Raw genomic sequence first — 14,996 nt, 5'->3', positions numbered from 1 at the left:
ATATATCAAACATGCACAAAGAATATATAGGGCATTGTATATATAGTACCAATCATAGTCGACTATAACATTTAAACAGCATTTCAGACTGTGTATATGTGTTTCTTGTGGAAATGTGAAAAATCTAATGATGGTGTCCAAATCTAGCTTTTTGAGTAAATTAAGTTGTAATATAATACAATGATTATGGCCAAAATGCTAATCACAAATATTTTGTCCTATACTGAGGTCACAATTGTTTGTCATGATTATTCATTAATTTTAGAAACCATTTTGTCCACAAATCCTCTTTTTTTATTGCACTGTTGCCTATACCAAAGGACAGGTGATGTAACTCCTTCAGAATCTATGACATCAAATCTAAGAATTATGAAAAATATTTGTATATTTTGCACCAAAACCTGGCACAAAATGAAATCACAGGGGCATTGTAAATGAAATCTATAGATTAATCTTTGCAGACAAACTCTATAAAATCTTTCCTTCCATTCATTCTACCTGCATGATGGATGTGACTAAAACTCACAACAAAGTGTTCAAACAGCTGTGAGAGCCCTCTATTTCCCCTTCAGTGTTTTGAATACAGCACAGGTTTTGCCAGTTTGGAAAAATAATTGCTTTGGGGGGATAACGCATCTTTTGTCCAGTAAGTTGACCATTTTACTAACCGTGTTTAATGGACACGCATCTCTGGCCAAATGGAATGTGATTGCGTTGATGATTTCAGTGTGTCTTTGTGAGCTGGATGGATACACTGACACACACCACAGGCTTGCTTTCATGGATGTCTGAGTTGATGTTGGATGTTTCATATTAGCCACCATTGTTCTGTTTTTCGTGGCCTTCTTGCATTCATAATACTGAGTTTTGTGGTGTCTTTTTAGGCAGTTGAATAAGTTAGTTGTGTTGTGTAGTTTTTCGTTTTTAGCCCTCTGCTATGTCAGACGTTTGATTCTTGTGGTGCAAGCTAAATATCGATAGTATCAATACCAACTTTGGTGTTGGTATCAGATCGATCCATAGCAGGCGCCAGCAAGTGGAGGTGGAGTACTGGTTTAGGATTGATACTGTTTTTTGATTCTCTCAACTTAATATGTAGCCCACCTTCTGCAGTGGTTGAAGTCTGCATAAATAAATACATTTTTGGAAATGAAAAAATAAACCTCAAACATGCACAAAGAAAAATGCCTGAACTTTTTGTGTTGACTGCCAGGTCTATTTTCTTTATGTCCTGTAGCATGTTTTAAATCAAAACACAAGATGACCCAGGTGAGTGTTTGCAAAGAAAGGTGGCTATATTGGTCGCTGATTTGTTTTTTGTTCAGGGTCTCAGAAAAAGTGAATGTGGAGATGTTATATTGGTTTCAAAAACATAAATAATTGAAATGGGTATAATTTGTTTTTGTTAAGTTGCCTAATAATTATGCACAGTAATAACTGATTATAAAATAGCTCAAACTAAAAACAAACTAAAAATCAAAAACATTCAGCTTTGATATTAATCATTACAAATGTTCAATGAGATGATGGTTTTATCAATAATAAAATTATTCCTCAAAACTTCAACTTAATTCTGTACTCCTGTACATTTAAAACAATGCTTTACAGGTTCACCCAGCCAAAACAAAGATAAGGGACAATAGAAATAAGCTGCCTTTACAAGTAAAAAGTATTGGTAACGATATTGTTATCAGCAACACTGGTCTTGTGTTTACATGGTATTGGATTGATACAAAAATATGCAGTATAGTACAGTACTAGTCCAGAAAACCTCCTGCTGCCGTGTGCAGGGAACAGCTGTGACTGGTGTATGCAGGCATCTGGCGAGGCACTGATTTAGAGAACGCTCGGTTTGCTTTTGCTTTCTGTTTTAAGTGGGAGAGCATGCATTTTAAATATGCCTCGATCATGCTCATATAATTGTGGGGACACAAATACATGATCAATATTAAAATTTGATGAATTGCCCTCGTGTAATGTAACTGCTCTTTGACAAGGTTCCTTGAACGGACTCAGGCGCAGACCAGGGATTTCTTGGGCAAAAAGAAGTGTGTTTATTTACAGTGAAGAAAACACCAGGGTATATATATATATATATATATATATATATATATATATACAGAGTGCTGGGGAGAAATGGGTCCGGGGCTCTGGGGTGGTAGGGAAACGGGGGAAGGGTCAAAAACGTTCCTCTCTTTCTCCAAAAAAGTCCAACTCCTCTCTTCAGCCGCTCCTCTCGCTCACTCATCCAGACAGTCACAAACGGGTTCAGGGACGATCTAAACACACAGAAGAGTCCAGTTAACAAAAGTTGCACAAAACTCACGGATTCAGATTTTCAGATTAGCAGGTTGACTGATGCCAATAGCTAAGCGATCCAGCAATGAGTAGCAAAGTGCTGCTGTCTTAAGTAGGACTCATGATTAGTGGAGATCAGCAGCAGGTGTGGAGATTGAAGACAGGTGTGTGGGCCAGGGGCGGGAGCCCGTAATGAGCACCGCCCCGGCAGAGGGGAGAGAGAGCGAGAGAGAGCAGAAAACAACAAAACATGTTGCCTAACACGGGGTCAGCCGGCGAGACACGGGGACCATGACACTCTTTACATTGCACTAAACCACAAAACAGGAAAACCAAGTTGAGTGCGAGTTTCTTCAGTGAATAATGATGAAATGTGATCATCATCATAATCTATAGCTTAGCATCCAGATGGTTCTCACTGATTCTCACAGGCTTCTCAGCATGTGTGCTCACACATGTGGGACACTTGTTTGCTGCTTTGTTGCTGCTATCTGATGACAGAGGAAATGAAGCAGCCAGCTCTCTCACAAAACCAAATCCAAATTTCTATGTCCATGCCAACACAGTGCACACGTAGCATGTGGCTGTTTATCTAGTCCTAGAGGAGCTAGCTACTGTATCTATAAAAGAAAGAAACTAGTACATTCATTTCTGTTGTTAACGTACTTAAATAACTATGTTTTTGATTCAGCATAACAGTCCCATTATGTAACTCCTTCATTAAAATAATAAAACAAAAATTTAATAAGGCTACAACATCATATGTCATATTTGCTCACTAAATTACTGGATGTCTGAAGCCTACTGCTTCGCTGCTTCTCAAATTAAACTACATTTATTAAGTAAAAACACTTCTATAGATCTTTCTGAATTTTATCTGTATGTTTGTGAATAAGCATGCCTGAACAAGAGCTGCATAATACCTGTGCAGCCAAAGAGGATTTTATATAATTTGTGTTATTTTGAAATGTACTGTGGAGGCATTGCAGTGGAACTGTGGGTCATTTAAAAGGTCAAATATTTCAGAGTTCAGACATGTTTGTTTTTTTGTTTTTTTTAAAGGAAACACAGTTTTAACAGCTGTGTTACAAATGCTTGAAATCTCAGTACATGTTGCTGAACTACCACTATTCAAAATAAAAACTCTTTTCTGTATTGGATGTGATTCAGTCCGACAGTAAAGTGAAAATGAAATTCCCACAATAATCAGAAAATGTATTTATGTCTGACTGCAATGAAAACCTCGCAAAAATGCTGGTTTGATGTTTGAGGACAAGATGATAACTTCGAAATAATGAAGAGCCGTATGAAAAGACACTTCTTTAAAAGCATTAACAAAAAGTCAGCTTTATTTCTACGTCTGCTTGTTTGAATCTTGATTGCTTAATGGTTCATTACTTTTTCCTCAAACACTTATAGGCCATTAAATGTTTGACACTCTGTTGTCATAATGACTGTTTTTAAAATTATTACATTTTCTTGGTATTCCAAGTGTTGCATACAGATTTTTTTCAAAGGAGAATTTTAATAGGACCATATAACAAATGTCCCAGACTTAAGTAGATGTAATTCTTAATAAAACATATATTTCACTTGTTCCATTAGTTCATGAACACAGGTTCGGGCCGTCCCTAAAGATCTTAAATGGTTTCACACGAGAGAGGACCCAAACACAAGACGCATGAGCCCTGGATATAGTCTAAAATCTAAAACATTGTTCCAATAACAGTGGTTGTGCAGGTGCAGGTAGCATGGCAAACAAAACAGGTGAGGAGCACACCAGGGGCAAAGTTCATGAAACAGTTCCAAAAGTTATTACATGAGAAGATTAAATGGCAACACAAGGGAAACCACAAAGGAACACTAGTACTGCTTAAGGTTTGATTTTCAAGACTATCCCACAGGTGTGCTATATATACGCTGACTGACGGAGAACAGTTGTAGCAGACAGATAGCAGGTGCTAATGAGGGAGGGGCAGACAGTTACATACGCAGGAGGGAAATTAACAACGATTGACAACATAGTAGAAATACCACTAATTACAAAGTTTATGAATTCAAGATTCATAAACACAATTATAAACAACAGGTGAAATATTGTATAGCAAAAAGAATGCAATAAAACAAAATACAGATTTATTTAAGCATAAATAATCAGATAAAACAGCAAAACAAAGAAGTTTGTGGTGCAAAGTGCAGACTTTTATTATTTGCGCCTTTTAAATACTTGACATAATTTTCAATACGATTTTAAATGTGTAGCATTCATTTCATTGTTTAGTTCCTATTTAATTTGGGAACACTGTACAATATATTCATATTGTTATACATTTATAACCTGTTACTGTCATTTACATAACAAAATGATGACAAAATTAATCAAGTAAACTTTAAAAGTATCCCATGCCAACATGTTCTTGTCAGTCTAAAAACCTATTACTATCTTAAATAGCTCCATAGAGCATTATTAGTTCTTTGACCTTCAGATCACTCTATTAACCTTGAAGGCGAGGTCAAAGGTCAAGTGTTACATGATATTTTAAGTTTTGAAATGGTACTGAATAAATCATTGAGTTGACCTTGAATGCCTTATTGGATGTATGCCAATTTTTTTTGATGGATTGTTACAAAGACCCCACTCTACACAACTACAAAGTTTTATTAGGATTCATTCAAAACTTTTCACCCTATCACACGCTACCAAATACATAACCTCCTGGGTGGAGGTAATAAAAAGGCATCAGAACTCATTCTGGTTTAAAAACCAAATAAAAATGGGTTTTAAAAGCGTCCAGTGTTTAGGGGGTCCTGACATGAGGAGGCAGTTTATTCCACAGTTCAGGGGCAGCTCCTGCAAACTTCCCAATCATGCCTATGTTTAATCTGAAATTGGGACAACAGGGAATTTTTGCTTCGTAGACTTCAGTGATCCATAGAGAGTGTGCAAAGTTAAGAGATCATAGATACAAAAAGATGCCAACTCATGCAGCATCTTAAAAACAAACACTGAAATCTTAAATTCAGTTCTAAAACTGACTGGCAGCCAGTTGTATGGAAGCTGATAGGAGGGACATATCGTCTCACTTGCATGTGCCAGTTAAGAGCTGAGCTGCAATGTTTTGGACCAGCTGCAGTTAACCGATCCATGACAGGCTGACACCTGAGTAAAGACTGTTACAACAGTAAAGACTACATGAAATAAGGCATGCATGACCCTTTCTGAAGTAGAAAAACTTTCATGTTTGCATGTACCCAAAGTAAAAAGAACTTAGTTTACTGGTCGCATTTGTGTAGTTCAGAGATTTTAGACAATATGACTTCTCATAAACAGGAAGTTCCATCAGAAACTTTTTTACTTTGTCATGCCAATAACGGCCACTGAAGAGAGCCCTTTTCTGTCGGCCTTCAACAATCAATCACAGTAAAGCAATTGCAGGACCAAAGGTTTACCGGCAGAATATTGCATAGTAATGAGATGATAAATGGTATTCATTTCACCTGTCAGTGATTTTAATGTTGGAGCTGATCAGTGTAAATTCTCTGTGTGCATGTTTATCCATGCTCTATGCATCATTCTGCAGTGCCTAATTTAACTGTTAATGTGGGAAATGCGCGCCTATACCAACACAACTGTCAGTAATGAACATTAATCTATCCACAGATAATTTGTGCTTTGTCAGAACATTGGGGAACTGTACAAAAGAGTCACACATACGCACATCCAATTTATATTTATATCCACTGAAAGAAATGAACAGTATTAGATTACAAAATCTTATCAGTCCATAATTGAAGATGTCATGCTGCATTTGCCACAAAAATCTTGCTGTCCACAGACATTTTTCTTATATTTGTGGTTTGTGACTGATGTATGCTGTCACATACGCACTCCACACACAACAGTTACAAGTGTTAATTGTGTTAAATGACTGAAATGATTACACTGACTGTGGAATTCCCTGGTGAATATCAGTGTATAAGAATCTGTGTTTCTGTTGTGCACTCTTTAAACTAAAACTAATATTTATTTGCAGCTAATCTTTCAAGTAATAAAAAAATCAATTTAAAGTCCAAATATAAAAACAACCCCAGACTGGCACACTGGCAAGTGATCTCAATTATAAGCCGATGACATTTTGTGTAAGAAAACATCCCCTGCATGTTTAGAAAAGTGGTGTTCATCATTGACATTTACATTTGAGGCCTATAAGCCATCTGTGACAATCTGGTCACATGGGGCTCGTTGGGATATAACTGGGTATCAAAATGATTGATGTCCATCCATGCTGAATAACTTATTTCTCCTTGTCAGTCGAAGTGCGCAGTGACAGCGCTGGGCTGACGGACAGACTCCAAAGCCACATGTGAACGTACAAAAGAATCAATGTGTACATGGTTTAGCTAGAAATACATTTCTGGTGTGCTGTGCATCGTGTACTTTTGACATAGTTTGACAGTTATACGAGACACAGTAAGCTCCCCCAATCCCTTTGAGATATGTCTGCGAATTTGCCACGCAAGAGGCCTTCGTCCTTTGCCATCACCACTGACAAGCAATGGGAATGATCAGTAGTTGTTTCACCTCATGAGCACAAAAGCTGTCTTTCAAATCACCTCTGTAGGCGTCAGCAGATGAAATACTGGGCGAGCCAAAAATATGAAAACTAGAAGGTGAAAGACAGTAAGACCTGGTGGAGCTCTGCCATGTTATATCTGGACATTTGTGTTGTTCTCATTTCTTTTTTTTGGCAAAAGTCTTTGAAATAAGTACAACATCTCCAAGTAATGCACCTACTAGTGTCTTCGGTTCCCACTTTTTGTGTAACTGATGATTATTCATGGAAAATGGTTATTAAGTTGAGCTTGCATGAAACAACTCTGCACTTTAAGGGAGCTGTTAAAGAATCCAGCAGTGAGGATTCTGTTGAGAGAACTAATCCCAACTTAACATGCATACATGAACATGGAGACTTAGTATAATCAACAATACCTAAAGCTTAGCGCAAGATGGAGGTTAGTGTGGTGGATTGAGCTGCATTTTAGATTAGATTAGATATGTGCAGGCAGAGCAGTACACCGTCTGACAGCGGGAGCCTGTGAGTCTGAGCTCAGGGCAAACAAAACCCCTGATTTAAAAAAGAGAAAAAAATCTCAGCACACATTTGCAAATCGCCACAGGCGTTTGCAAATCTACCGTGGCACAAGTGTAAAAGTGTAGCAAAAAAATTATGTGTAAAAAGACCTCCAACTGAAAGGGGCCTGTGTTGACACATTCCCTGCTCTGAATAGCAAATCCAGTACAGATTTAGAGACTCTTTTAAGCATTTAAAAATCTGATTGCACGCATGGGCTGAGATACAGTTTCACATCTGTTTGCAGATATTTCTGCCAAAGAATGTCCCAACAAATTTCCAGTTAAAAACATGGATGAAAACAATTCAAATCAGCAGCCGGGGTAACTTCAATGCATTGTCTTTTTCTTGTGCATCATTGAGATATAGCGACCGTACCATTCTTTGGATTGGGCAGGGGACTAGATGGGACAAAAAGACTTGCATGCCCCAAGAGCTGTGTCCACACTCCTGTCCTTCTACTCTGTCAAAACAGTGACTCTGCCATTTGTGATAAAACTTTGTCTGGGATGAGGCAATCAGCTGTGGGCAGAGGGTAGAAACCTTTTGTAATCTCTGCCTTCACAGCCAACAACCACGCCATGCTGGACCTGCTTAGATAGGGTCCTAGTTCACTGAAAATTGCATCCCATGTAGTAGTCAGTAAATGGTCAAGTTGGACAATGTTCAGTGCAAGACAAAACTCCATTATTAAAATAGTTTCAACAAGGGTCCTTATGCAGGATGATTATCCTAAGTGACTAGTGAAAACAATGGAAATGAGGATTTTGTTGTTCCATTTTCTAGATGTACTGCAGAGTTGTCAGTGCAGTGACTGACACTAAAGACTGAGCATTTGCAGGCAAACGTTTAGAAAGAGAAGATGACAGTTGAATTCATCATGCTCACATTAGAGGGTAAAGCTAGTGCTAAAAGAGCAGTAGTTATGGTGTTTGTGATGCGAGTCAACCCATGATCGGAGAGCACATTTCTGCAAATGTATATCATAGAAATGACAGTGTCTCTTTATGTCTCCTCTACAGGTAATGTGTTTGTGGTGAGTCTGGCATTTGCTGACCTTGTGGTAGCCTTCTACCCCTACCCTCTGGTTCTCTACGCTCTTTTCCATGATGGATGGGCTCTGGGAAACACACAATGCATGGTAAGACCACAGAGCTTTCAGCTTGTTTCAGTTTACTACCACTACAGCAGCAATAAGCATACTCCCAGCACAGTCTGACAAAAACACTTCACTCTCTTTCTTTCTGTTCAGGTCAGTGGTTTCCTTATGGGGCTCAGTGTCATCGGTTCCATTTTCAACATCACTGGAATTGCGGTGAACAGATACTGCTATATCTGCCACTCATTCGCATACAGTCGGCTATACAGCTATCGCAACACTTTGATGTTTGTTGCCTTAATTTGGCTGCTCACCGTAGTGGCCATTGTCCCGAATTTCTTTGTTGGTTCCCTGCGTTATGACCCGCGGGTTTACTCCTGCACCTTCGCCCAGAATGTCAGCAGTTCCTACACAGTGGCAGTAGTGGTGGTTCACTTTCTGGTTCCCATTGCTGTGGTTACCTTTTGTTATTTACGCATTTGGGTACTTGTTATTCAGGTGAGTTTCCAGGATCTCTACATTAATATTTACAGTCTCAAAAATTGTATTAAAGCTTTTAGAACAAAGCAATACCACCAACAAAAACAGTAAATACAATACCAGCTGTAAATAATACAGAAACACCGAGAGTAGAATAGAAAAATGTGATGATTTTATGTTTAAACCCTGAATAATTGAACCATTACTTGTTGAGTGTATATTTTAAATACTTTAATCTACTGAAAAACTCATCACTGTCCATAAACTTGTTGACATTTAAATTTCAATTAATGATTAGCACAAATTTAAAAAAAAAAATTAAAGCTCCAAAAAACAAGGTTAGTGTGTGTTTGTGTTTCTGTGTGGGTTAGTGAATGTACAGTCAGTGAAAATACTGCACCGACATTTTTGTAATTTTGTCTCTTTACACCACTGCATTAGACTTTAAATCAAACAGTCAAAATATGACTGAAATGTGACTTTCAGCTTTAATTCAAAATAGTTTAACAAAAGGACTGCATTAACTATTTATGAATCATAGCCAATTTTATAGCCCCACCATTTTCAGAGGCTCGAAATTGACTGATAACTAGATTCGTTGCCAGGAGAGCCCAGCTGTCTTGCTATTTCATGACAAACTATGCACCACAAAAAGATGTGGAGCACTAAAATTGTTTTGGTTGATGCTCCCTGGAAAGAGTTGTTGATGTGAGTTAAAGAGGCCATCATTACGTTGAATCAACCAGTTAAAAATCAACAATGACACATTATTAAATAGAATGTTTGAACAACTTCACAGTATCTAACCAAGTCAAGAAAGAGTTAGATGCAGCACTTTTAAACCGTGATCAAGACACACCATCACAAATGTAAATACGGAGGGTTTACAGCAAAATGCAAACTACTTGTTACACTCAAGAACAAGAATACTAGATTAGACTGCCAGTAAACATCTGCACAGAAATGTTAACTTGTGCCAGAATAATAAGAAGATGTATACTATGAAGAAGAAAAGGAACAGCTCATGACCTGAACCACACCACAGTATGGTATGGGGATGTCTGGCTACCAATGGAACTGGGTCACTAGTTTGTATGGACGATGCGGCTGCTGTAGTAGAAGAATGAAGTGTGACGTGTACAGGCTAGACTCTCTGCTCCGATTCAGCCAAATGCTGCACAACTTATCATTTCACATCACAGCATTTCACAGTGCAAATGGATAATGACCCAAAGCATACTGCAAAGCAAAAGAGTTTCTAAAGGCAAAGAAATTATATATTCTTAAGTGGCCAAGTCGGTCACCTGATCTCAGCCCAGTAGAGCAATAAAAATAATCCTTATTTTTAACATTATGTTATTTTGTCCAGTTATTTTTGAGCCTCTGAAAATAGGGGACCTTTAATAAAAATGGTTGTAAATACTAATCTGTCAATGCAATACTTTTGTTACAGCCCTCTGAATCAAAGCTGGAAGTCTGCACTTCAAAAAGCTCACTTCATAAGAATGCTTCATTCACATCATTTACAATTATGTCCAATATGTTTTGTTCATGTCCAGGTGCGTCGTAAAGTGAAGACAGAAGAAAGCCCTCGCCTAAGACCGAGTGACTTGCGGAATTTCATCACCATGTTTGTGGTATTTGTGTTGTTTGCCATTTGCTGGGCCCCACTTAACCTGATTGGCTTGGCGGTGGCGATTGATCCATCCCGCGTGGCTCCTCGTATCCCCGAGTGGCTTTTTGTAGTCAGCTACTTTATGGCCTACTTCAACAGCTGTCTGAACGCCATAATCTATGGCTTACTGAACCGAAATTTCAGGAATGAGTACAAACGCATTGTCACCTCCGTCTGGGTGACTCGGCTCTTCGTGACGGAGACTTCACGAGCCGCCACGGACGGAAGGAGCATGAGGAGCAAGCAATCGCCGCCTCCGCCGCTCAATAACAACGAGTCAGTCAGAGATCGCACAAACAAAGAATGAAGTCTGAATTCTTGAGCCTATTAAATGCTAATTCCTGTTTTGTGTTACATCCAGGTAGTTGTGCAGCTAAAGAGTATTAAGTAATGAATGAAACTGAAAGACATGGCTTTGTTTTCTTGTAGTTTACCAAGATATGAAGAATTCTATCATTTAAACTCAGAGTTTTTACCACTGATGGGTTTTAATAACTGTGATTTGCGTCAGTGGAGTAAACCCTTTAGAGATTATATCTGAGAGCTAAGCCATGTATTGCAGTTTCATGTTGTTATTACTCTAACAATCTGAATGACACATTACTAAAATGTGATATCCTTTAATGTCTGCTGCTGTAGACTTTAAGACATAATTCACCAAACTGGGTGGCCAATGGTAACCATACACTTCTCTTTAGTAACTTCAGAAGCCTCAAATCGTAAAACTCGCCTCACCTGAACGCCAGATTAGTACAAGAGGAAATGATGTCTCACTGTTGATAATATACAGTATAATATCAGTTTGATAGAGTTTTATATGGTGAAAGTGCTAAACCTAAATGCTGCAGTAGCATACTTAATACTGCCTGGTCTGACCTTCTTGCACTGCGAACAACAGGAAACAAAATCTTAGTAATAAACATGACAAATTAATTCAGGTGATTGATGGCACAAATCAAGTTGAGAGAAAAACTAGCATCAAACCATGTAATATGTGCTAATTAACATATCTGTTTTATTTTAGTGCACATGATGTAGCTTGTGGAGGATACCTGTGTGTCTGCTGATGCTGCTCAACCAATCAGTCACTCAACAAATAAGCTATGCTTCATATCTACTACAGTTTGTGCGATATGGCTATCTAGGCTTCTTGCAATACCGAAGAAAAGACCCAAACTTATACTTATAAATTAGAGAAATTTCTATAAGTTCTATAAATATGAAATAAAACTACACTGTGTGTGTTACATACAGTGTCCAGAAATGGTCATTCTGCATCATAATCAGTTTTGATACTACAGGTATTGTGTTATAGTGAACCTTTTGTACTTTTGCTAAGGTAGAAACTCACAGCATTAAATCCATCTAAATCTACAGAAATAAAAGTGCAATGCAATAACTTATTCAGTTTCATCAAATATCCAAGTGCAGCAAATGGACAGTTCCCTGTGGACACTTTCCTATGCAATTCAAAACACACTGTGCGTTCCAATCCAAGTTCTCCAACATAAGTTGCATCTGAAAACAGTATTAAGTTAACTCAGCTAGTTCCTAACCTTAGCACATCCATATTTCAAGAAGATGTCATGGTATATTTCTGATTTGCCGCACTGCTGCTCTCTAGACCGCATAATAACAAAAAGACTGAGACACACAACAAGTTCATGAAGCTGTTCTCCCTTCACTGCTAAAGCCCTGCGAATGCAGCAAGCAGTTTAGACTGGGCTCAGGTTCCTCTGCCTCCTACATCATATGCTGTGCAGTACGATGTAGTGGTGATACTTTTCTTTATGCTGAAATACTTATGCAAAGCTTTAGCTTTTCATTTCATAGGTAATTTAGTATCTTTGTTAATTAATGCTGTTCGTGATTATTTTTTTATTTTAAAAAAATGAATTCACCATGGATACACGTCGATGCTTTCATTGTGGAAAGTAAAACAAAGAGAAGCAATCAGAGTACATTAGTGAAATGTAAGGAGCGGGTCACGTGCTTGTATTAAATTTGACGGGAGGATGACACTCATTGCCTCTTATCAGTGAACAGTGTTTTATACATCGTAGATGTCTGAGTAAGTTCTGTTCATATCCGTTTTCCCATCTCAGGGTGCCTACTGAACATTTTTCTTGTGATATGTTTTGTTGTCCAAAACATTTGCAGTTCATTAGCTACCTTACGAGGGAGTCCGAAGACATTTCAAAGGGATATTTTGTAAATTAGTGTTAGTGTGGTTTTTACCTGTGCTATGATGTTATCAGAGATGTATTAAAATGTGTTTTTTTAATGTATAATTGAAACTCAACAACCCCACATAATAATTGTATTATTGGATTATAGTTTTATCATCTCTTCCCATTAACCCCATTATAGTGCATCTAAAACAACCTCTAAGGTAACTGACACAAACATTGCATCACTAAAAAATTCTAAGAATGGTGAAATAAGATGTGCATTAAAATGTAACAGATTTGTTTTTCTGCTTTTCTCTGACATTTAAATGCACTGTCGGTGCACATTCATGTGTTCCTATACAGGCTGAAGTGTGCAAAGCCAGACTCTCACAGATGCCGAGCTCAAAGTGATACCGCAAAGACAGAAGTGTAAACCTTACAAACACAGAGGGAATATTTAAAAGCAAACACTGAAATATGTGGTGCAGAAAAAGGAAGGGGGGGGAAAAAGCAGTGGTTTATTATTTTGTGTTTGAAAGGAAAACATATGGAGGGACTGTGCGGCTTCTTTGGGAACAGAGGAATCGGGAAGGTCACTTCCCCATCAGGGAAGCAGAAGTGGTGCCCAGGTCACTGGAGGGAAGAGGAAGTTGCAAAAACAACAACTAGAAAGGCGATGCTGGTATTGACAGAGAAAACTAGTCTGGAGAGTGTTTTAGATGCACTTGGAGGGAGGTAAAGACTTCAGTTCAAACCAAAGAAATGGATGTAGGTGAAGGGGGTTATGTGCACATACACTTTATCATGATGTTGCTGGGGGAAATTTTTAGAATACCTTCAGTCCCTTAAGTTTTTCTTTTTGTTTTTTCTTCAATTTAAAACTACTGCCTTATAGTTAATACAATCGTGTCAAACTTTTAAATATTATACGGCAAGTGCCATAGTGTCTATTAATAATGAACCCATTCAGCAAACCTGGTTTGCCTCCATACTGCTTCTTTTTATGTATTCAGGACAGCTGTCTATAGAAAGTTTTCTCTGCAGCATTGCACATAAGTTCATATGCAGACCTCAGGCAGAAGACTAAATTGCTGAAACAGAAGAACAAGTGTTATCTTTTTTTTTCCTTTGTGTCTTTGTCTTGTATACACTAGGGCAAAATTATGTAGCTTTGTTCATTTATGTTCCCTGCGCTCACAGTGTGGGCCTATTTCTCCATGCCACCAAATATTACACATTCCTTGATAAATTAATGGTTTGCTCTAATTAAAATGCTGTTTTCCATCACCTACAGCACAACCTCACAGCTTTACTTTTAAAACCGGCCACCATACTGCAGTTTCTCATCGGGCTTTACCACATGCCAGCAAGGTGACTCATCAATCCTCTTAAATCGTGTAAATTGTATGATGAGTTTTTACATTGGCATGGTAACAGATAACTATCTTGAATGCACAGCTATTCCTAGAGGTCCTTGTATTAAAGGTATCCTGCTTTTTGATCGCCATGCTGGACTGTGTTTGCACCAGGTGAGATGCTGCAGCAAAGGGATAAATTGGTGCATTCCAGCAGAAGTCGGTGTGATTGTGCTACGTGTAATTGTAGACTTCTGAGTCACACAACTTTGGAATTGAAAAAGCTATTTTCGGCTTACTTATGAATGATTTACATACAATTTTACCTCAAAAAGTGAAGACGCAAAGTAAACAGTGAAGATCGTCACGCTGTTTTTCATTGGAAGATTAAAGCCAAGGTTTCTGTGTGCGACTAATCATTTTGAGTGCAGTGCTAAATGAGATGACACACACTGTCTGTCTGTCAGTATGGTGTCGGAGTCTCTCTCACACCTTCCCCAAATGCTGTACGCAATATTAACGCACTATTGACTTTCTAGTAAAAGAGGAATGTCCTGATCATTTTAAATTATCATTTCCACAATGTGATCTGTAGCATGAGTCCAGGTGCCAGTTTGCATTTGAAAAAGTGAATACCCGTTTGGCAGTGTAAACACATTCATCATTCATTCGCTTTAGCTTTCAGCAGATGGGTTTCCAAATTACAGGCTACTACACAGATCACAAGATATTCCCAAATCATAACTTGATGAAGTCAAAATTTCATAAAATTAAATGAATCAGAGT

General features: G+C 38.1%; 1 protein-coding gene and 1 long non-coding RNA gene across 2 annotated transcripts in view; one reads left to right on the top strand and one right to left on the bottom strand.

Annotated features, from left to right (window-relative positions):
• The window catches only part of mtnr1bb (melatonin receptor 1Bb), a 40,008-nt gene extending 29,005 nt beyond the window's left edge, over positions 1-11,003 (top strand). Inside the window, exons 2-4 of the mRNA XM_031754131.2 lie at positions 8,453-8,571; positions 8,683-9,027; positions 10,569-11,003. Of these exons, the coding sequence (XP_031609991.1) occupies positions 8,453-8,571; positions 8,683-9,027; positions 10,569-10,991 (887 nt within the window). The 3' untranslated portion in view covers positions 10,992-11,003. The remainder of the gene's footprint in view (positions 1-8,452; positions 8,572-8,682; positions 9,028-10,568) is intronic.
• LOC120442274 overlaps positions 2,136-14,996 on the bottom strand; it is an 81,800-nt gene continuing 68,939 nt past the window's right edge. The window contains exon 3 of the long non-coding RNA XR_005614616.1: positions 2,136-2,279. This is a non-coding gene — a long non-coding RNA (uncharacterized LOC120442274). The remainder of the gene's footprint in view (positions 2,280-14,996) is intronic.

Source organism: Oreochromis aureus, linkage group 10 (assembly GCF_013358895.1).
Source record: "Oreochromis aureus strain Israel breed Guangdong linkage group 10, ZZ_aureus, whole genome shotgun sequence".
Taxonomy (NCBI): Eukaryota; Metazoa; Chordata; class Actinopteri; order Cichliformes; family Cichlidae; genus Oreochromis; species Oreochromis aureus.
The sequence above is the reverse complement of the archived record's forward strand: the minus strand, read 5'-3'. Positions and strand labels throughout refer to the sequence as shown.